Here is a 21,493-nt window from a genome sequence, read left to right as displayed (position 1 = left end):
TTTTGTTTCAAAACTAAATTTAATCACTAACTGCATGTCTTGACCAAGGTAATTTTGGAGCCTGGACCTAAAGTTTTGTTGTAAACTGCCCAGAGAGTTGCGTTTTGCGGTGGGGGGAAAATAAATATTTCTAATAAATAATAAATAAAGGCCTTTGGAGCCCCCCCACCACCACCGGAGGCCCCCCCTGCTACAAGTTAAGCACAATCCCCCCCCCCACACACACTGAGGTTATTCACAGCAGAGGCTAGCCCGATTTCCTCCTATCGTGAGCACCACTGGGCTCGGCTGTGAGCCCAGTGGTTCTTAAGCGGGTCACCCGCTAAAGTACCCCTGCCCTAAGGCCAGGTTAGTGGAGAGAGCGCTCCACTAACCCGAGCTTTCTGATCTTGAGTTGCTGCAGTGCGGCTCTGCGCCGCGACAACTCACGAAGAGACCCCCAACCGGGCTGCTGTAAAGCAGCCTCACCGCTCGGGGGTCTCTCCAGCACTTGCGCAGGGCATGCTAGAGCTCCTGGGGGGCATGTGGTTCCCAATCCCCCCAGCCCCCGCTGGCTCCAAAACGGAGCCGGCAGTCATGTGGGCAGCCCGTTTGGCTGCCCGGAGCAGACTGACTGCTCGTCTGCGGGGAGAGTGGGCTTAGCCTGCTCTCCCCACAAACCCCATCCAGGCTCTTCTCACTAATCGTGAGAAGAGCCTCATAATTTTTAACACGTGGGTTCTTGAGGGTACAAACAGCAACTGAACTCATAATAATGTAATAACATTAAACAAGTATATTTATGCAAGTATGCATTAGCAAAAACTTTTGAACACACAACTTAACACATTCCCACATATTTCTTTCCCCACTCCCCCCTCTGTCTCTAAGGGATCCAATATTTAAGCAGTTGAATTGTCAAGAATGTAAAGGTGTAAAAATACAAACATCAACAACAAAAAACACAACAAGGCAATTTTGGGTGGGTGGGGGTGGGTGGGAGGAAGGCCTTGGGATTTTTGTTGGGTTTTAATGCAACCTGGGGGCTGGGCGGGAAAGAGGACCCACCATTTAGAAAAGCAGGAAAGAAATTGGAGCTGCTCTGTTTTTCTCTTGCAGTATTGCAATAAATGTGATTGAACAAAATATTGCTTTTTAAAGGAAAAATTATAAAGAAGATATTTCCCACAGATCTGCACACACTATGTTTTGCATCGAGAGTCCTGGCACTTACATTAGCTGAAGCACTATTTTTACACCATATATATGTCCCCATATAGTTGTCCTTCCGCCTACAAAGCAGCTCCAAATTAAAATGTGTCCACTGCTATCATTGATAGCTCACTTATCTTCTTCAGGCAGAAGGCGGGGCTGAAAACCTAAGGGGAGCTGTACATTTTTCTTGCCCCAGGAGAAATGGAAGTGTGCCTGAGCTGGGCTGCTGCCGTCTATTTGCATCCCACTAATCTCAAGTACCAACACCTCCCCCCACCCAAACCATTTCCCCCATTCACCGTTTGCACCTTTTGATTTCTGGTGCAAACAGTGATTTCACTTCTCTCCTCCACCAAGGAAACTTCCAAAGTCAGTTTCCAGAGGCAGTCGCTGCAGGATCATGGGGGGTGGGGTGGGGGCACAGTTCAGACTTCCGGTTGCCACGTAAACAAGGTCCACCTTGGGACAAAAGCAAGAGGGTGAAAGAGTTCCTCTACGGAATTACTCTCCTCCCTTCTCTTCTTGAAAAATTGGAGAGAGGAGGGAGACGGAGGAACAGTAAAGAAAAGGTGTTAGGTAGCACCCATCATGCCTTACCACACAGCCCACTTTGGTGTTGCTAGGAGCTACCCATGGGCAACAATGGGGTGTTTTGAGTTTCCCCATTGTTCCCTATGGCCGAAACACTCAAAAGCTCTTGAGTTTGTTTTGTCGAAACAGCCGGTTCAGCTGCTATTTCAATGAAACATTTCGGCCATTTTGCTTTTTGTTTCGAGCTTGAAATATTATTATTATTATTATTATTATTATTATAGAAATAGAATGCAAAATCCATTTCATGCACATCCCTACTTCTGATGTTCTGCATTTTTGTCATGAAATTGTATGTACATCATTAAAGTATGGATCCATAGAAGTGTGGGTCCCTTATGCACAAGAAAGGGAATGTACATACTTCTTCCTTTTTAAAATTTTCTCTGCAGCAGTTCCTGCCCCTGAGGAGGCTACAAGCTTCTTTTAAAACTGTACAGGGCATTGCTTCATCAGGAATGAGAGTGGCTGCAGGAGGAACTTCCCCTACTTATTTTTATTTATCATGTAAATTATTTCTTTGGATTGTAGACTGTTAATAAGCAGACATCCCAAGTGATCCTTATCAGTCAACAGCATTCTACATTTGACAAAGTTCTGATTTCTGTACCTATGCTCAGAGGCCCTGGAAAATTTAAATATAATGTAGATCTTTACAAAGTCAATAAAAGAGGGTCGCTTTAAAGCAAAAACAGCAGCTATAAATACTTCCTGACATTTTTGCCCCACTTTAATGTGACCAAGAAATAGAATTTTGAATAGAGCTTTGGAGACAGAAACCAACTTGATGTTCAGTGGGGAAAGATGACCAGAGACAGTCAGCCTGTTTACCTTCTGGCTCAATGCCCCTTCCCTCCTTTAGCACCCATGGAACTGGTGGCCATTCAGTACAATGGGGGGAAGTAATGGGTTGCACTTGAGGATACTGGCTTGGATCCAGTGAAGGGGCAAGGTTGTGTCCATTTCCACATGGGAGCTTTTCAACCTCCTCTGGCAACAGTCTCCCAAGGTCACAAAAAGCCTCCCCTAAAGTTGGGGACACTCAGAGGAGCACCCAATGAGATGCAACGACAGCTGCTAGACCAAAAACTCTTCCTTATGCATTTGGAAAAGTGCTTTGCATGGGTTTCTCTGAATCCAAGCTACCACCCCTAAGCCTCTCTTCCTCTCCTGACACTGGATGTTTTGACTCTCTTTCAGGATCCAACATAAAGGTGCAATGGAGTAAAGGATTGTCAGGAACTGCCTAGGTTGAGGCTGAGAACCATGAACTGTGCATAAAGCTGCCTTGTGTGACTGACCGATGAACTGCAATGGCCTTGCCAGAACTCGGGCCCTGGTTTGGCCATGTCCTTCTGGGATCTTTATTGGAACTCCCTGGAACAGGAAGGATTTAAAAGCTTCCTATTTGTATCAAGGTCTTCTTGGTCCTGGTGTGGATTTGTCTGTGATTCCTGGTTTCTCTGCTCAGATCCAACTCTTGGCTCTGACTTGTGGCTTGTCTCTTCACCCTTGTTCCTGGTTTGTCTGCTCAGTTTTGACCCCAGCCTTCATCTTTGACTGCTGGATTGCTTCCTGACACCAGTTCATGGTCTGCTCCATTGCTCCTGGTTCCTTGCTTGGCCCTTCTAGTCCTAGCTTCAGATCAAACTATTCTGTAGTGGCTGCCCATGACCCAGCCTTGAAAGGGATACACACACACTTCCCTATCACAATGACAGGTATCTTGCAAATTAATAATAATAAATAATAATATTCACCATTGATATTGAATGTTCAAAGAACTTCACATACAGAATGGTGGGCATCCTTAAACTATCCTTGTAGACCTGGCTACTATTATTATCCCCATAATGATTCATTTTTAAATTTTAATGTGTTTTAAACATGTTTTAACCTAATTTTTCTTATGGATTTTACATGTGTTATATTTTATGTACACCACCTTGAGATTTTTTTATACTAGGCGGTATATAAATTCAATCAATCATGTAAATAGGAACATAGGAAGCTGCCATATACTGAGTCAGACCATTGGACCATCTAGCTCAGTAGTGTCTACCCAGACAGGCAGTATCTTCTCCAAGGTTGCAGGCCTTGGAGGCCTCAGCCCTATCTTGAAGATGCCAGGTGCCAAGCATGCAGGTGTTCTTCCCAGAGCGGCTCCATCCCCTAAGGGATATATCTTACAGTGCTCATGCATGTAGTCTCCCATTCATGTGCAACCAGGGTGGACCTCGCTTAGCAAAGGGGACAAGTCATGCTTGCTACCACAAGACCAGCTCTCCTAGTCTTGTGGTGTAATGATTAGAGTGTGGGACTAGGAGACCCACACTCAAATCCCCTCTCAATCATGAAGTTCACTAGGTGACCTTGGGCCAGTCACTCTCTCTCTCTCTCTCTCTCTCTACATAACTTACCTCACAGGGATGTTGTGAGCACAAAGAGGGTGAAGAATATATATGCCACCCTGCGCTATTTCAGGGTGGGATAAACGTTATAAGAAAGAAAGAATGAGAGGGTCCCTGAGAGAGCAATGGTCACCAAGCAAGCTTGTTTCTTATTGAGATTTGAGCCAGAGGCTTCTCAGTTAAAGCACACACATACCACCTCTGTGTAGTAACTCTGTGTAGTAACGAAATGGAAGATGTACCTCAGAAAGGGAGTCATGCTGATGGTAGGGTTGCCAACTGTCCTGCACTGTGAGGGATGTCCCGACTTCCTGCGGGGAAATGCTTTCTCCTGCTTTTTAACTTTTCTTTTTACCTTTTTTTCCTTTTAAAGCTGCTGCTGCGTGGAAGTGGAGCAGGGACGGTGGCAAGAGCTCTCCTGCCTCCCAAACTACGTGAAGTCTGGCTGGGGCTCACTCGAGGCAAGTGTGCTGGAGGAGAGACTCAAAATGAAGCAGAGTGTGCTGATTTCAGGTCTCTGTGCATGCGTGCAGCCATGCCCTGCAGCCACACCCACAAAGCCGTTATTCCTGCAGAACCTTTACTAGTTCAGGTATGCTGGCTTCAGAAGATTCAGAGTTGATGATGCAGGAGGTGCCACAGGCGCTGTCAGTTCCTAAGCTGGGACCAATGCTCTCAGCACCAAAGGACTAGAGCCTTCTGGTACCGAAGGCATCAACATCCACAGCCCCAAGCTGAGTAAGAAGCCAAAGCCCGCAGAGGGTGAGAGAACAAAGAAGGAGTACAAAACAAACCATGCTGGTCTTCTTAAGAAAGCATCTGTCTCTGTTGCTACCTCCCCGATGCCAGTGAGTGAAGGGCATTCAGGGGAGGGGCTGCTGGAATCTGAGCTGGAATCCAGGGAAAACACGGACTGGAATCCTGACTCAGAGGGCTCTTGCTCTGACTTTTGAGCCTTATGATGCTTATGAACATCCTGATTGGAAAAGTCATCCTGTAAAGCACAGGGACAGGGAGGGATAGAGACTATTTTCTGCCTGATTAGCACTATGGAAGGTTGCCCACTTACTTAGACTAGGACTATCATAGCCCCACGTTGAATATGTCTGGATGTAACCTGGGGCACCAATGACTCACCACAAATACCCTTACTGGGGCCCTGATGGGAGAGAGATAGGGCTTATAAATATGTACGCAGCACTAGAAAGTACAGGTCCAGTTCCAGGTCATATTTTCCTCCTCCATCCAAAAAACTTAAGGGGCGACTTCACATAGTTTGGGAGGCAGGGGGCTTTGTTTTTTGTCCCCGTTCCACCGCCACTACACAGCAGCAGCCAGCCACCTGGTAAGCATGCCTGGCAGCTGCCATCTGGGGCCAAGACAAGTCCCGCCCCTAGGCGGCCCCCCTGCCCGCCCCCCAGCCTGGCCTCAGCATCCCAATTTCAGCCAATGAAATGTTGGCAACCCTAGCTGATGGTGGAAAAGACACACCAAGTAAAATTGTATGGAAGGAAAAGGTTACCAAAACATTCATACATCCTTTCTGCAGCATTAGACAGCTGACAAAAATATGCTTCCATAATGGATTTTCAAGTGCAAGTAGAAATATCTCTCTTTTCCACCACAGTATTGAAATCTTACATGGGTTACACTGAACTCAGCTCAATATAATGTAAAACCCATGCCCCATTAATTCTTGGACATCTTCTTATTTCTTGGTAATAAATCCTACTACCTTGTATTACAAACTTCCATAAAACTCACAGATAAAAGATAATTTATGCTCAGTGTACAGAGCCTAATGTTTCTGTACTCCCGAGAAGCACAGTGGCAGAAAATGAGAAAGTACGTATGTGAAACTTCAAGCCATTCATTCCAGCCATGGCTAGCAATGATAAACATGACTCTGGAGGGACTGATGTTCTTCAAAGGAGTTTTAGACTAATGGTAATTGACGTTAGCAGAATTTCTAGCATAAAAGGGTATGGATTGTTACTTAAAGCCTTTTGCTCATAAAGAGCAATTCTACCTTATTAATGATAGGTTTTCATCACTCGGAATATAACTGTAATTATTATTTAGCGAGGCTGTTATCACATAATTCTCCTTTTTTAATTTTTAGCCTAAGTGGTTGTGCACATTAAGAATTCCTTCAATGAAAATGTCCCCTGATGGAGCTTTTAAAAAACTTTATTGGCATAAGCCATTTTTGTTCTAAGTTTCCTTTATTGTGAACTAGAATGCAGAAGAGCAGGGAAACCCCTGCCTCCTGCCGCCCATTAAGAAGTCTTTCATCTGAACAATTTGCAATGCTCTTCAAGGGCCAATTCAGACAGGCTCGCTAGACAAACAGCTCATCAAAAGAGAAAACTAATTCTGGATTGTTCTGCTATGTGGACTGCACTACCCATGGTCCCAGCCTCCACCATATAACTTACTGCATATAAAAAATGAGATGCTGGGGCAAGAGTTCTAGCCTAGCCTTCTCACTGTCATTCTGGTTTTCCATATGTAGGGTTTTCCTTTGGCAGGGGGAGTGGGGTGGGGAACCATTTAGTTAGGACACTCACCCACTTGCAGTCTCAAATGGTACAGCCCAAGAATAATTTACCATGCATTGAGCAATATGGCAGAGAGCAGTGTTCCCTCTAACAGGGATTCCCAGATGTGGTTGACTACAACTCCCAGAATCCCTAAGCAGAATCCCTAAGCAGAAGAATCCCATTGCAGATGGGGATTCTGGGAGTTGTAGTCAACATCTGGAGGGAACACTGGCAGAGAGCCTCAAATGGTTAGTCTACTTACATAGCTGTGTAAGATTTCACAGCGGGGTTTGCTTGCTGGAATGAGCTGCTATGTTAAAATTTTGCCCCATGGGCCTAGTTTAGACAGAAGGGATAAGACTTGAGTACTGACACATTTCCGTTTAGAAAAAAAACATTGTGAAAAAGAGGCAAAAGGAACAGTTTGTTTGTGTGCTCAGAGGCCAAAGCACATCAGTTCAACCCTGGGTCCTGGATGGGTCTTTTCCCACTTTGCTTCTCAACCTAAACATTTGTAAACAAGATGCTGGGGATGCACATTTGTACACAAGCCTATTTTGTTCTAAAGACACCGGAAATCCCTTAAATGAGCTTCCTTTTCTCCACAGGAAATTGTCCATAACAGATATCCCAAACTTCTCCCACTCAAGGGTGAAAACAATCTTCAATAGGCCTGTGACCCACACAGAGCTAAACACAGCTCAGCAGTCATGTATGGTGGCCCATCAGGGATTCAATAAATGTCCTGGTTTTGCTGCCTGCCTAGACTGTAAAACCAAGGGGATGATAGGCCTCACACATGGCTGGTGGGCAGCTTGGTGGGTTACAAATTGTGAAGGCTGGAACTACAGCCACACTTTTCAACATTGCCTGTGTTGCCTACCCACTGACCAGCTTTGAATTTTGTAAACTGCCCAGAGACATAACTTTTGGGCGGTATATAAATTTGTTAAATACATAAATAAAAATTAAATTTTAAAAATTCCTCTCCCAGACAATAGCCTGTTTACCAATATTTTGCCATGACCATCTGACTCCTCTTGTTGTCACTCATGCAATGGAGACTAGAACTATGCATCTCATTGGCCCAATAATCAGGTCCAAGGCCTATAGGAGCACTTTTCACTAGGAGCTATTCCAACGAAAAATTCCCCCAATAACACCAATCAGTTTGATACAATACTGAATTGTATCGATATGGTATCAAACAGTATTGGAGGTATCAAATAGTATCAGAGGGTGGCTTGCCTCCCCTATAATTTAGAGGACACGCCCCCCACCCCTCAGTTATGCACCAGGAAAAGGACACAAGGTCATGATTTTGCTTTCTTTCTGGTGCATTGTAGGGTGAGACCAGGTAGCATTTTTGAAAAGCTGCCAGGCAGCTGATTTCTTCAGAGAGGCTGGATCTTTGATAAAGGTAAGCCCCACACCACAATGCATTGAGCCAATACTTGGCTTGATGAGATCCAGACCACCCCTAGGACTGAGTGCATGATTTGGTCATTACTGGGATCAGGTTGATATCAATCCTGATAATGATGGCTATGCCATCATTTGAACGGTCCCTGAACAAGACCGTGCCTTGTGGCCCACCCAATTTGAACCCTCCAATATTGTTTTAGCTGTCCCAAGCAGGTAACAGAATTTATTGAGTCTCCAGTAAGCCACCTTACATGGCTGACAAGCTGTGTTCAGCTTGGTCAGTTCCTAGTTGTCCATGCTTGCCTACTCCACCCATAAGAATAAATTCAGGCATACTTCTGAGGCTCACTTTTCTGCTATTTTTTCTAAGAAGCGCAAAGATAACAACAGTCAAAAAAAGAGAGACCATGAGACCAGACTGAAGATCCCTATCCAAGTAAAGTAGAAAAGAGTAAACAACATTCCGCTAAATGGGTGCCTGGTGTATTAAAATTAAATACTGTAGTAGTATATAACACACAATTATTCATAATGAGTTCCAGCAAGTTTGTCAAATTGTTAGTGTTTTCATTACTGGCTCAGATTATCTCTTTGCACAAACGATCACTGGTATTTCAAAAATCATTTAGATGCTGTAACCCAAGTAAGTTATAAAAGCAAACATCTTAAGTACTGAAATAGAAACTGCGAACATTGAAATGCTTCAGAAGGTTCTCACCAGCCTCCCTCAAAGGCATCTGAAATTAATGTATAGTGTCAATCAGTGTAAAAATTGTTTACATGCAAACTACTCTCTAATTTCAAATGGCATCACAATTATCTTCCAGACCTTCAATTATTTGAGGAGGAAAACATTATTAGATGATCAACTCTGAGAATAACAGTAGTTTGTCACTATAATGACAAGTGAGCTTCTGTGCGTAGCCTCCTTCCAAAACCTAGTTGGTCTCATAAGTTGAAACCACAGAATTTACTTCTAAATTTATTATCCTGGTCATTTATCATACAAAGTAAGTGGTAAAACGCCAAAGTATGCAGTATCTCTCAGAGACCAGCAGTATATCTCTGTTGTCCCAAAGGCAAACAGCTATTGGCTCCTAACCACTATCCCACCAATATGTTCTAAAATGGGAGAAAACAAGGGTACCATTAACTACCTCAAAAACATATTTTAACATTGGCCTGGTTTACATAATCATTTGAATATTGGTTTAATGTGGGTTACCAACATTAGCGCAGTTGTGTGATCCCACGCCATGGTGGGAATTTCAGATTTATCTCAAGCTATGAACCACGTTGGTGTGAGTTCACACAATCACGCTAATGTCAGCAACCCAATCGTGTGAATCAGGTCACAGTAATGGCCAGCCTTTTGGACAAAGATACAGGCAAGTAAACCGCCCTGAGCCATTTTTGGAAAAGCGGTATAGAAATCAAATAAATGAATAATAAATAAATTAAAGACAATCCCACTTTAGCACAAATTGCTGCACATACAAAGCCCCCCTTCTAAAGCTTTAAAGACAGTTTGACTCCAGTCTACTGAGCCAGGGAAGCAACATAGTGCTGGAGATGCAAGCAGACCTAGTTATACCATTGCCAGGCCCTTGGTCCTTCCAGCTCCTATCCACACATGTTACAAACTTCCACTCCCTTTGCCACATGTTGCAAAACTATATTCAAGTACTGTACATTGAAAAGATTGTGTAAGGCAATATGGACACAATCCAGCCAAAAATAATCATTTCTTAAGTCCTACTGATTACAGAAGAATTAAGCATGTGCTTCTATCCACTTGTCTTTTATTTCTGAATCAATAACTAGGCTCTAAAACTGGATAAATAGCAACACCATATTGGATTCATTTGAACATACCTATTGATTTTCCATTCACAATTCCTATTGAAGGCAACAAATTTCTAACTGTACTAGACCCCACAGGATCTGGTCCATTATACAGATTTTTAAGTGTGCTCTTTCATTTTACTTACGGGCTGAAGGAGATAAATCAGGGAAGTCTGTTGAATAATTATGATGGGAAAGGGGGTTATCTCAGTGGCATGAAAAAGAGTCTGCACACATGCCATGATTTGGTCAAAACGACCTCCAAGTCCACCCAAAGTCACAATCATGTCAATCTAAAAGAAATATAAAACAATGAATCAGTTAAGGCAAGGAAGCAGAATTCTGGAGTTAGATTCAGAAGTACAATGGATAGGGGTGTGTACAGACCATTGGCAGTGGTTTGGTCTGAATCTGGACCAAACCACCACTCCATGAACTGGTTTGGTCAGACCGACCAGTTTGGCTGGTTAAACCAATGAACTGGTTCGAAGTGGTTAGTGCTTGAACTGGCCTGGTTTGCGGCGGACCGGTTCAATCACGAACTGGTCCATGTACACCCCTAACAATGGAGAGAACACAATTTGTGCTTTCCTTTCAAATATTTCTACAGTAGTAAGAGTTTTCTTTTCTGAAAGCTGGCCAAAGTAACCTACATTATCTCCTCCCATCCTCTCCTTTACTTGTACCAGAGTATCTTCTATTTCTGTGTGTATCTACTTCTATGCAGATATATGGGGGGCAGATATATTCTATGCAGATATATTATAAGAGTTTTCTTTTCTGAAAGCTGACCAAAGAATCGCCAAAGTAACCTACATTATCTCCTCCCATCGTCTCCTTTACTTGTACCAGAGTATCTTCTATTTCTACTTCTATGCAGATATATGGGGGGCGGGGTGGGCAGGAGGCCAATTCCTACCATTATGTCACACTCTACTGTGACCAAGAAACAGAAGCCAGGATGGGGCAATGCAGAGAGGAATAGCAAGTCAATTGTTGAGGTAGACAGGAACAAACGGCAGGTTTAACGCCCTTGAATGAGTTTCTGTGAGCACAGATATTAATTTTCATCCATATGACAATATAGTTGGGCAAAGATAAACATTTCACTTGGAGATAGGACCGTAGTGAAGGCAATACTTGCCATTCACCCATTACACCGGGTGGTCCAGCCCTCACCAACAGGAATCCTGCAAGGTGTTGCTGTGTGAGGAGTATACAAAGACGCACTATGCCCCCTGCCCCCCTCTCCTCCTCTACTTATAACCCACCTGTCATAAGGATGGGTATTTCACTAGTCATAATACAGTGCCCTCCTGGAAAAAAAAAGGTGGGTTATGCCTGGAACAAGTGCTAACTCTGGCAAACAGGAACTGATAATTCATCATTATAATTACATCGCTTTGAAGTTCTGTTTCCTACTGGGACTAATGGAAGGGACAATTAGGTTTAAACAGTTTATAAGCTTGTTAAACAACATGCTTCTGTGCTAATTGCTGCAGCAGACATTTCTCATTCTTGTGTAGATAGCTTAATAATGAAAAAGGTATTAGCTGACAATTAGAAAAATATGCATTGATGTAGCAGGTGGAAAAGAGACATGGGGCAGCTAAGTAAAAGAATGATGCACGTGAAAAGAAAGTGCTACCTATGTGCTTCTAATTTGCTCGATCACACTTATTAACAGGTGTTAGGTACAATGAACAATTGCACAGTGAACAATCCTCAGATGCAACTTGCTTTCTCTTGCCTTCTGGATTATCAGGGATTTTATGCAGCCATGGGAGTTGTGGTGTGCCTATTTTCAACACTCTAATTTAAAAATGCACAAGAATTCTGTTCCTTATGAAAGTGATCAATTTGTCCTACCAATTTGATATTTGTTATGGAGAATCTCCTTGCAGAGGCATGCAAGCTAGCCAAATTTCAAAACAACTGAATTAAAAATGGCTGAGTACCATTCCAATGAGATTGTCATTTTACCAGTAAATAGTGTTTGTGTTTAAAGTTATATTTTTAGAGACTGGAATGATTTCAAATATTCAAGTATTTCGTTGGGGTGTGACTTTTGTTAGTTTCATGCAATTTTATTGTGTAGTTTAAAGACAGGACATTTTAAAAATCCTGTTTTATTCAATGATGAACTAAATAGGAGCTATTTAAACAGCACAGGTCATTTGTAAAGTGAAATTATTTGCACAGTTCATATCCATACATGAGCTTATCAAGCAATCCTTCTCTGTGTTCCCTGCCTTGTTTTCATGTCTAGATGCATTACTGAACGCTCTCTCTCTCTCTGTGTGTGTTAAAAAGTATTCATTTATTATAAATATTAATATCCCACTTTCCTGTTTAATATTGTTTAAAGATCACGAAAGTTAAAACACAACACAATCACACAGTAAAAATAAAGAAACAAAACTCAGCTATTCAAACAATCTAAGGAGCCTTTGGATGAGGCGGTTTATAAATGAAATAAATGAAATACACACATACATACATACATACATACATACATACATACATAAAGGGCAGTTCTGCCACAACTATAAAACATCACTTCTACGGAATACCAACCATCCATCAAGCAGGTTAAAACCTGCCAGAACAAGAATTTTCTTACATAGTGTGAAAAATTAACAGGGAAGGGGTCAGATGAGTCTCTCTGGGAAGCTAATTCTGGAGTCAGGTTTAGCTACAGAGAAACCCCTCTCCTGCATCCCAGCCCAAGGGGTCTCAGCTCTTAGTGAGATGCAGAGACGGCCCCCAACTATGCAGTCTGTGTTAAAAGATGTGGGGTTTGACTTCTCAGCCGGCATTTAAGAGGACCTTAAAATGCATCTCTTTATCCAGGCTTTTGGGTATGAGTACAGTAATTGCTTTGTTTTAATGTTAATGTTATGTTTTAATTATTTATTTGTATTTGTATTTTAAGTCATTTATACACCACCTGGAGATAGATGACTGTTTGAGGCAGTATAAAAATATAACGATACATACATAAATAACAAGGAAAAGGGGGCTGATGTTTGCCCTCTGCTCGCCCTGCCTCAAGACACTTTTTGCTTGAATGGAGAAACCACAGTGATGGGAGTGGGAAAGAGCTTAGCAATATATACTGCTGATTTCCGGTTAAATTTGGAGTCTTCATCAATTTGTATTTTAACCCTGTTAACCCCTGTTAACTTGGCAAAGAGGCACCTTTTAACATGGTGATTCTCTTTATTTAGCAGGGGGAGAGTAACTGGCCCTATTCACTCCCAACACAGTACCTCCAGTGAGTGTTGCTGGTGTCTATCTTATGTTTCTTTTAGATTGTGAGCCCTTTGGGGACAGGGAGCCATCTTATTTATTTATTATTTATCTGTGTAAACCGCCCTGAGCCATTTTTGGAAGGGCGGTATAGAAGTAGAATACATCATCATCATCATCATCATCATCATCATCATCATCATCACCATCTCTAATATAGACTGGCAAGAGGATGAGTATCTGCATGTAAGTGGTTGGAGAAGAGTGGTCATCATTCCTTTACTTCAGTCCCAGCCCTAGCAGTATGGAAACAAACAATGGACTGGAGTAAAGGGAGTTGTTGTACATCTATATTCTGAAACCACCAGATAAACAATGGGGATAATAATAATAATAATAATAATAATTAATAATAGCACACAGACTGACTACAAACAAAGGCATGACAAAGTAGCAGGGATGATACACTGGAACATCTGCAAAAATTACAAGCTACCTGTAGCCAAAAACTGGTGGGACCATAAAACTGAAAAAGTTGAAGAAAATGAAGATGTAAAAATATTATGGGACTTCCAACTACAAACAGACAAACATCTGCCACACAATAGACCAGATATAACTGTAGTCGAGAAGAAAGAAAAACAAGTGAAAATCATTGACATAGCAATACCAGGGGATAGCAGAATAGAAGAAAAAGAAATAGAAAAAACAACAAAATACAAAGATCTACAAATTGAAATTGAAAGGCCGTGGCAGAAAAAGACCAAAATAATCCCAGGGGTAATTGGCGCCCTGGGTGCAGTTCCAAAAGACCTTTAAGAGCACCTCAACACCATAGGGGCCACAGAAATCACCATCAGCCAATTACAAAAAGCAGCTTTACTGGGAACAGCCTATATTCTGTGATGATATCTATAACAATTGACAATAAAATTCTGGCATCCCAGGTCCTTGGGAAGGACTCGATGTCTGGATAAGACAAACCAGTCAATAACACCTGTCTGACTGTGTGAACAAGAAATAATAATATAATGAAAATTTTACAGGGTGAATGTGCGATAGACTATGTGAAGTGCTTTGAAAACTTTAAAGCACAGCATAACTGCTAAGTATTGCAGCAGTGCAGAGAATTTTGACACACAGTGAAAAATGGCTACCTAAGCCTGAATTTTGCTGCACGTGTGGCCTGAGAGTGAACTCGCTTAGGGAGCCCACCACTTAGTTAGGGTTAAGGGTTCAAGGGCACCTAACTAATCATGTGCTGACATCCCCATGTGTGCACTTGCGTGGTGCATTATGGGAGTTCCGGGGGCCTCCTGGCCCCAAAGCTTCATGCTTCCAAGAGCAGCCGGCAAGTTATCTGGGCGGGTGATCCACCCCCCACCACACACACACACACCAGCAATGGTGGGGAGATTGTCTGCGGGGGAGGTAAGCACTTTGAAGCTTCCTCCCCTCGCCCCTTTTGAGCCCTTCCTCTCAATCGCGAGAAAGGGCTCATCTTCTCCCAACACACAGAGATCCCAGGCAATGCAGCGAATTGCCTTTCTAAAAAGCAAAGATTGGGCTTTGCAAAAGCTCTTTTATTTAATTCAATATTTGCAATTCACAGCCAAAGCAGAAAATGAGGCGCTTCACACAAGCTTATCCTTCCTTCACTTACCCTTCTTTGGGTGGATGGTTCGCCCGTCCAGATGGACAGTGGCCTCCCTGCGGCACTCCCATGCCTCGCTCGGGCGCTCCGAGGGTCAGATGCAGGGAAGCACTGGTGCATGGTGCCCTGCCCCTGGAGCCCCAATAATGTACCACACGAGTATGCGGTGCATTACTGGGATCCCCCCCCCCCGAGTGTATCTGTGCCGACACGCAATCAAACCTGGGTTAAGTGACAAGCTACTTAAAAGGGCTTGCTGCTGCACCAAAATTGGGAGCCCTGCAGCTCCTGGAGGTTCTCATGCGGCTCGAAAACTGGGCTGGGCTTCCCTAGCCCAGTTTTCGCGGCTTGTGAGAATAGCTTCTATATCTGCATAAATGTGGTCTGATAATGCTTGAATAGTTATTTTGCTGGTTTCACTTTTGGTTAAACATGCAGAAGAGTGGCATCAGCAGCTGACGATAATATTTGTAAGAGATTGATTGTCGGAATTAAAAAATAGAGCATCAAGGAGCATATGTATTAGTAGACATATATCTAGCACAGACCCTAATTTCAGGCTGGCCCCCAGCCTGCAGAGAAAGATGGCTGAGACTGAAAGAAAGTGAGTATGCAAGGAGCTTAAATTACAGGCAAGCATAATGTGAGCCTGTAGAATGTCTTTACAGCCTACAGTGCGGACAGTAGGGTAGGAGCCTTAGCTTACAACTGTCATGATTTTGGGTGCACAAGTGAATTTGGAAAACAAACTATTATCTTAAAGGGGTTTTGACCCCAGAAGAAGTACACCAATCAGTTATCGTATGTATGCAATGCAAATAACCATAGTATAAAGCAGAGTGGCTGACACATGGAAGCTATTCTCACAAGCAGCGAAAACCGGGCTAGGGAAGCCCAGCTCAGTTTTCACTACTCGTGAGAATCGATGGGAGCCATGTGGCTCCTGGCGGTGGCGAGCCCCCTTATGTAGCCTGCCACTTAACTAGGTTTTGGGCGAGAGTGCGCCCAAAACCTGGGCTAAGTGATCATGTGTCCCCTGTGGCTGCTTGCAGCTGCGGTGGACACACTCAAGGGTGGTGGCTCCCACTTGCATGGTGCATTATTGGGGGCTCAGGGGGTGCGGGGCACTGCACAGTGATGCTTCCCTGCACCCGACCCCTGGAGCTGCAGGGCAAGGCGAGGGCAACCCGCAGATGAGCCACTGCTTGTCCGGGCGGGTGATGCGCCCATCCAGCGCAGGTTAAGAGATCATCTGCAGGGAGGGGAGGGCAAACCCACTCTCCCTGCAGACCTCGGGGAAGCTCTTCTCACTGAATGTGAGAAGAGCTTCATGATCTTTGAAGACGTAATCTATAGATTACAAGTTTGGAATCCTGAGCACCCCAGCTTTCACATAAAACAAGTGGCCATGATTCAGAAAAGCACTTTTAATGGAAAACACTGAGTCATGTGCTTCAGTTTGATGCATGTAATCCCATTGAAATTCGTGGAAAGTAGAAATACTTAATTTTGTGCCCAAATGTAATCTTCATTATTGTAAAAAGAAAGAAAAACGGTGCTAGATTGTTTACCATGAGGGATAGTGGGTGGAGCAGTTAAGAACATAAGAAAAGCCCTGCTGGATCAGGTCAAAGACTCATCCAATCCAGCTTCCTGCCTCATGCAGTGGCCAACCAGGCGCATCTAAGAAGTAGTTGCCTTTTCTCCCCTCTCTTGCCACTTATGATTATTTCTCAGGAGCATTTATATTCCTGACCAGCTCACGGGTTTAACATTCTAAGGCCGTTTACAAAACCGCTGAGTGTGAGGTTGGGGAGGGCGGGGTGTGGGGGAGTCACATCTACCTTCCCCGTGCTTCCGTGCAATCCGTGCTTCCTCTCTGGCTGCACTGCTCGCGCACCAACATGACCCAGGCTGCAGCGAGCAGCGTGGCCATCTGGAGGCCGGGGAAACAAAGCCTGACCTCCAGAAATCCCACAATGCACTATGTGAGCAGCATGGTGCATTGGGGGATTTCCCCTGTGCCAGGCGCTCCAGCTGCCTGGCTCTATGAATGCTTGTACTGCAGACTGAGGTAGACTAGCTTGCGCCCTTCTATCTCAGTACACCTAGGTAAAAAAAAACAGGCTACCCTAATGAAGAGTGCCAGAATCAAGACTGATCCTGGTGCTCCACATGAGCAGCCCTGGGGCTGCTCGTGGGAATGTGCTCACTGAAGGCCAAATGACAAATGACACTGGGAGATTCATCCAAGAGCTTTTTTTTTTTTTTGCTTTCTTGGTCATTTTTAGTGGCCTTTTAGTATACAAGTTCCTGAGATGCCGAGTGTTCTCCAGTATAGCACAACACTTTGTCCTTTAAACAAAGAAGCAAATGGTGAATATGAACCCAGCCATTCCCCTGCTACAATGTCTCACAATTTTATTAATGGAATTTAAATTTAATGATTCCTTTAATATTCCACACATATAAAATAAGAGAGGGTTGTTTGTTTGTTTTAACTGCCGTCTGTGTTGGTTGTACAGCTGGAAGATCTACATCAAAGCTCTCAGCCTTTGGTTTCCTAACAAATCATTATGCATAATCACAAGCCGAGCAATGCTACTGGCTTATAGCCATACCCTCCTGACTCTCTATGGGAATGAAAGCTTTCAGAAGATAGGTGTTACTTTGTCACCGTATCCAGGATGATAGCCTTCAATCAATTTCATTGTCACCTCACCGATTCCATTAATCTTTACATGATATTGTTCCAGGTCACTTGTCAGCTCCTTCACAGAGGATTTCTCTCTCCTCTTCATGTCCCTTTACTTACATTTTTATGATGGTATCTTTCTAACCTAAACTGTCTTTACTGTATGATGGGGGAGGATTTAATTTGTTGGCATAGCAGCAACAAAAGGCAGCAGCAGGTTGTGTTGTTCTTTATAAACAGTTTGGTGTGCAATGAAAACTCAAATGTGAAGGATAACTCTGTGGCTAGACCCCCCATGAATGGATACTATTTTCAGCTTTCTTGGGAGTTTGTGGCCCACATCCTAATGAAACATCAGTGCAACAGTGTGATATTCCAGACTAAAGCTGCGTCAGCTCACATGGGTGGGGATGGGAAGAAAACAATCCCCCCTTCCTTCTGCAGCTACCAGTGCCACCCCAAAATATGTCCCTAAGGTTTAGCGGACTTGAGCTTTAGTCCAGAATGCACTGTTTCAGTAATCAGTGTGTCGGCTAGTATCTCTGAAGGGTATGATGCTTCAGTTTCCACGTCTATAAAAACCAGCTTTGGCCCACTTGTTTTTAAATATAGTATGGCTGTTGAGATATGAATGTGACACCCAGAACATGTAGATTTGCAGAAAATAGTTGTTTTGTCAATGTACCCCAAAATTAACAATGGCACATTGTGGGCCACTTCCGTTGGGAATGACAGAAGCAGCATGCTAGGTGCAATTGTGCAAGAGTCTGCAGCAGTGTTTCCTGTAACGGATTCCCAGATGTTTTTGACTACAACTCCTATCATTCCCAGCAGGAACTGCCTTTGGTGGGGAATGATGGGAGTTGTAGTCAAAAACATCTAGGAATCCCTGTTATAGGGAATACTTATCACCCAAACTGGCACTGCCTCTCATGCAGCAGCATCACCAAGTGATTTGGAGCCCTGCAGTGGCAAGGGATGGTCTACACCACTCATGTTATACAGCAGAACATGCCCGTCAATGGAAATTGGAATAATGTGAATGCAAATTGCAGTTCTGAAGTGGTTGAGTGTGAAAGTTTCAGCTTCTACTGATTGAAATGAACCCCACTAGCTATTCACTGAGCTGCTAAAGGAACATACATATGAGACCTGGGGATGGGATTGTGTGTTATGGGTGAGAAGGGATGCAGCAACAGTGTTGCTATCACAGTGTTGGTCAGCTGCTAGGCTGCCTGAGAGAACATTTGCATGCGTGAAAATGGTATGTGTAAGCTGTGTGGGTATTGTATGTGAGCAGTGTACATGGATGTTGGGTGTGACTGTCTGAATGAGGGAGTGTGAGGGGATGCACATTGAGAAGATAATGCTCACAAAAACCCACACTGACAAATCTGTGCACATTTCCATTCATAACAATATTGCTGAATGCAACAGAGGTACTGCAAGACTGAATAAGTGTGTAAAATAATTCACTCTTGACGGCTTTCACCAACAAGAAGAGAGAAGGTCAGCTACACTGAGGAGTAGAGATGGGGTGACTATTGGAAGTGGGGCTGCTCACGAATGTAAGCAACCCTGCTTGAATAAAGGAGCAGCCCCAATTCAAGGTAAGCACATCTGCCTTTGAGCTCCTCCAGTACAAATTGGGACTCACACCCTCCCTCAAAATGACATCTCTGCACAGCCCAGGAGAGACGCTGTGGGGTCTGACATCTGGGTTCTGCAAGCATTTCTTGTTAGTGATGTCAAATGATGTTCCTTGATGCTTCTTACAGGAGAATATTCACACCTTATTCCCATTGAGGTCTCCTTTTAGGTAACAAAGTTGACAAATATTTCCTTTTTGTCATTGTTCATTCTAAATTTGCAGGATATATTATTTCAAAAGATGTCCTCTAGTTCTACTGTGTTGTTATTTCTTAGGATATCTCTATGAAAATCTATTTTTAATCTGGAAGACAGCTGAATCTTCCCCATAATGTCACTAGGTTTTTGATCTAATATTTTTAGAACAAAATATTTTTTTCTTGAAACTCTACATTTTGTGTAATCTGGCTTTTGTCTAAAAGACAACACAAGCAAAGGCCTCATCAACCTTTGAACCAGTTTTTGCTGGTTCTGAGACAGGTGTGAAAAGAACCCCAATCATATGCAGAAGCAAAAGCAGCAATGAAAAAAAGAGCAAGGAAAAGAGAAGTGTGGGGGAGGGAGGGAGAAGAAAGAAAAAGGAAGTCTGACTGCTTCCAGGGAGGAATTTAATGGAGATGATTAAAATTTTTCCCTTTAACTTTCAGAGGCCCTGTCATACCTCTGCACTGTGGCTTGTACTGAATAATGAAATCCTCTGGTTTGACAGTTTGCTGCTGTGATCTATTGTACAATGGTTGCTTCAAAAAGTGGAGAGGATAAAGTCAGAAACACAGGTGAGAGAAACCTACTACGTGTGATGATGTCAGACTCATGTTTTTAAATGAAAGTCTGCACCAATCACATATCAAGCGGGCAGTGGAGATCAACTGAAAGCACTTCATGGAGCCCATCATGGGCATATCTGCATGAGTTGTTGAACCCTGCCAGCAATCTGTCTGCCGAGTCTCTTTCCCCCTAGCCAGGTTCTACAAGAAGTGATGTCCACTGACAGAAGAGCACCTGGGATGAAGCACTCGAGTGTGTAACACTGGGCAGTACAAAAGTTCAGCACTCTGCTCTCATGTCTCTTTAGTCTGTAAAATCACACCCCTGGGGTTCCATTTTCTATGTGACTGAGGTGGACCTGTGCTAAATTTTAAAGTCTGTTGCCATCATGTGTGGTTATAGGTCTTTGGATGCAATAAAAAGACAGAGAATTTAGGCCTTCTGTATGACGTAGCAAACTATTGACAATCAGGTGAGTTTGAAGCAGTTTCAGATGAACACCTCCCAGCATGTGAAACTTAAGGCAGTTCAGGCATTCTATACATCTGAGTCAGTACCCTAATAGACTAGTTTTCAGAATCTAGATCCCACACAGTACAAATACAAATAAGGGAGTTTATTATTATTTTCTTGCATTACAAATATTTTACAACAGTACTTTCCCCCAGTTACATTTCATGCAATTCACCCAGCAACCATGTTGCCAGATGATGAGCTTTCTCATATATGTACAAGACTCGAGGGACTTTCTCTACCATGAGGGAGACCCTTTGCACTCTCATACACAAATAGATGGGAGAACTAAGTGGTGGCTCAGTGAAATGTTACCCTTAGTGACTGTTTTGGAATAGAACAAGGGTGCTAAATCTGGTGGTGGGCTGGACTGGATTCCAATGCACCTCTGGGGGGCCAGACGTAGCTTCACACCACCTGACAACTCGCACTTGCCTTGCATCACCTTCTGTATTCCTCCTCCTCCTCACTCTTTCTTGCACTCCCTTTCTCCCAACAACCTTGCCCTGCCACTTAAATTAAATTAAATTTCTTTCCCCCTTTCCGGGCTAGCACTTCATATGCCAAAGAGCCTGCCATGAGGATGCAGGGGGAGAAGTAGGGTTGCCAACATTCCAATGGATCCACACACTTTTTGATCCTTCACCACAAACCCCACAAGTGTGGGAGACAAAAGAGGAAAATGAGATGGGGAAGGCTTGACAAGAGAGAGAGAGAAAGAAAGAAAGAAAGGGGGGGGGGGGAAGAGAAAAACGGATGGAAGAATGAGGAGAAAGATACTGGTGGTGTTGGTGGGCAGAGGAAGCCAGCCAGTGCTTTGGCGTGCAGTGGAGGGAAAGGAAAGAGTGGCTCAAGGGAAGAAGAAAACTGGCTGGCACTCTGGATTGCTTCGATGGTAGGGGTGGGGAGGAAGGAGTGGTGCAGTGCATGTGTGCGTGGCGGGGGAGGAAGC

General features: G+C 43.6%; 1 protein-coding gene across 7 annotated transcripts in view; it reads right to left on the bottom strand.

Moving 5' to 3' along the window:
- Positions 1 to 21,493, bottom strand: part of TPK1 (thiamin pyrophosphokinase 1) — a 425,007-nt gene that overhangs the window by 142,294 nt on the left and 261,220 nt on the right. For 6 of the 7 annotated variants that reach the window (XM_053260529.1, XM_053260530.1, XM_053260528.1 and 3 more), the window contains exon 7: positions 10,156 to 10,302. The exons of the other annotated variant lie outside the window; for it this stretch is intronic. In XM_053260529.1, the coding sequence (XP_053116504.1) occupies positions 10,156 to 10,302 (147 nt within the window). The remainder of the gene's footprint in view (positions 1 to 10,155; positions 10,303 to 21,493) is intronic. 7 annotated transcript variants of the gene reach the window in all.

The sequence above is a fragment of the Hemicordylus capensis genome, chromosome 6 (assembly GCF_027244095.1).
Source record: "Hemicordylus capensis ecotype Gifberg chromosome 6, rHemCap1.1.pri, whole genome shotgun sequence".
NCBI classification, from domain to species: Eukaryota; Metazoa; Chordata; class Lepidosauria; order Squamata; family Cordylidae; genus Hemicordylus; species Hemicordylus capensis.
Note: the sequence above shows the minus strand (reverse complement) of the source record. Positions and strands in the feature narration are given on the sequence as shown.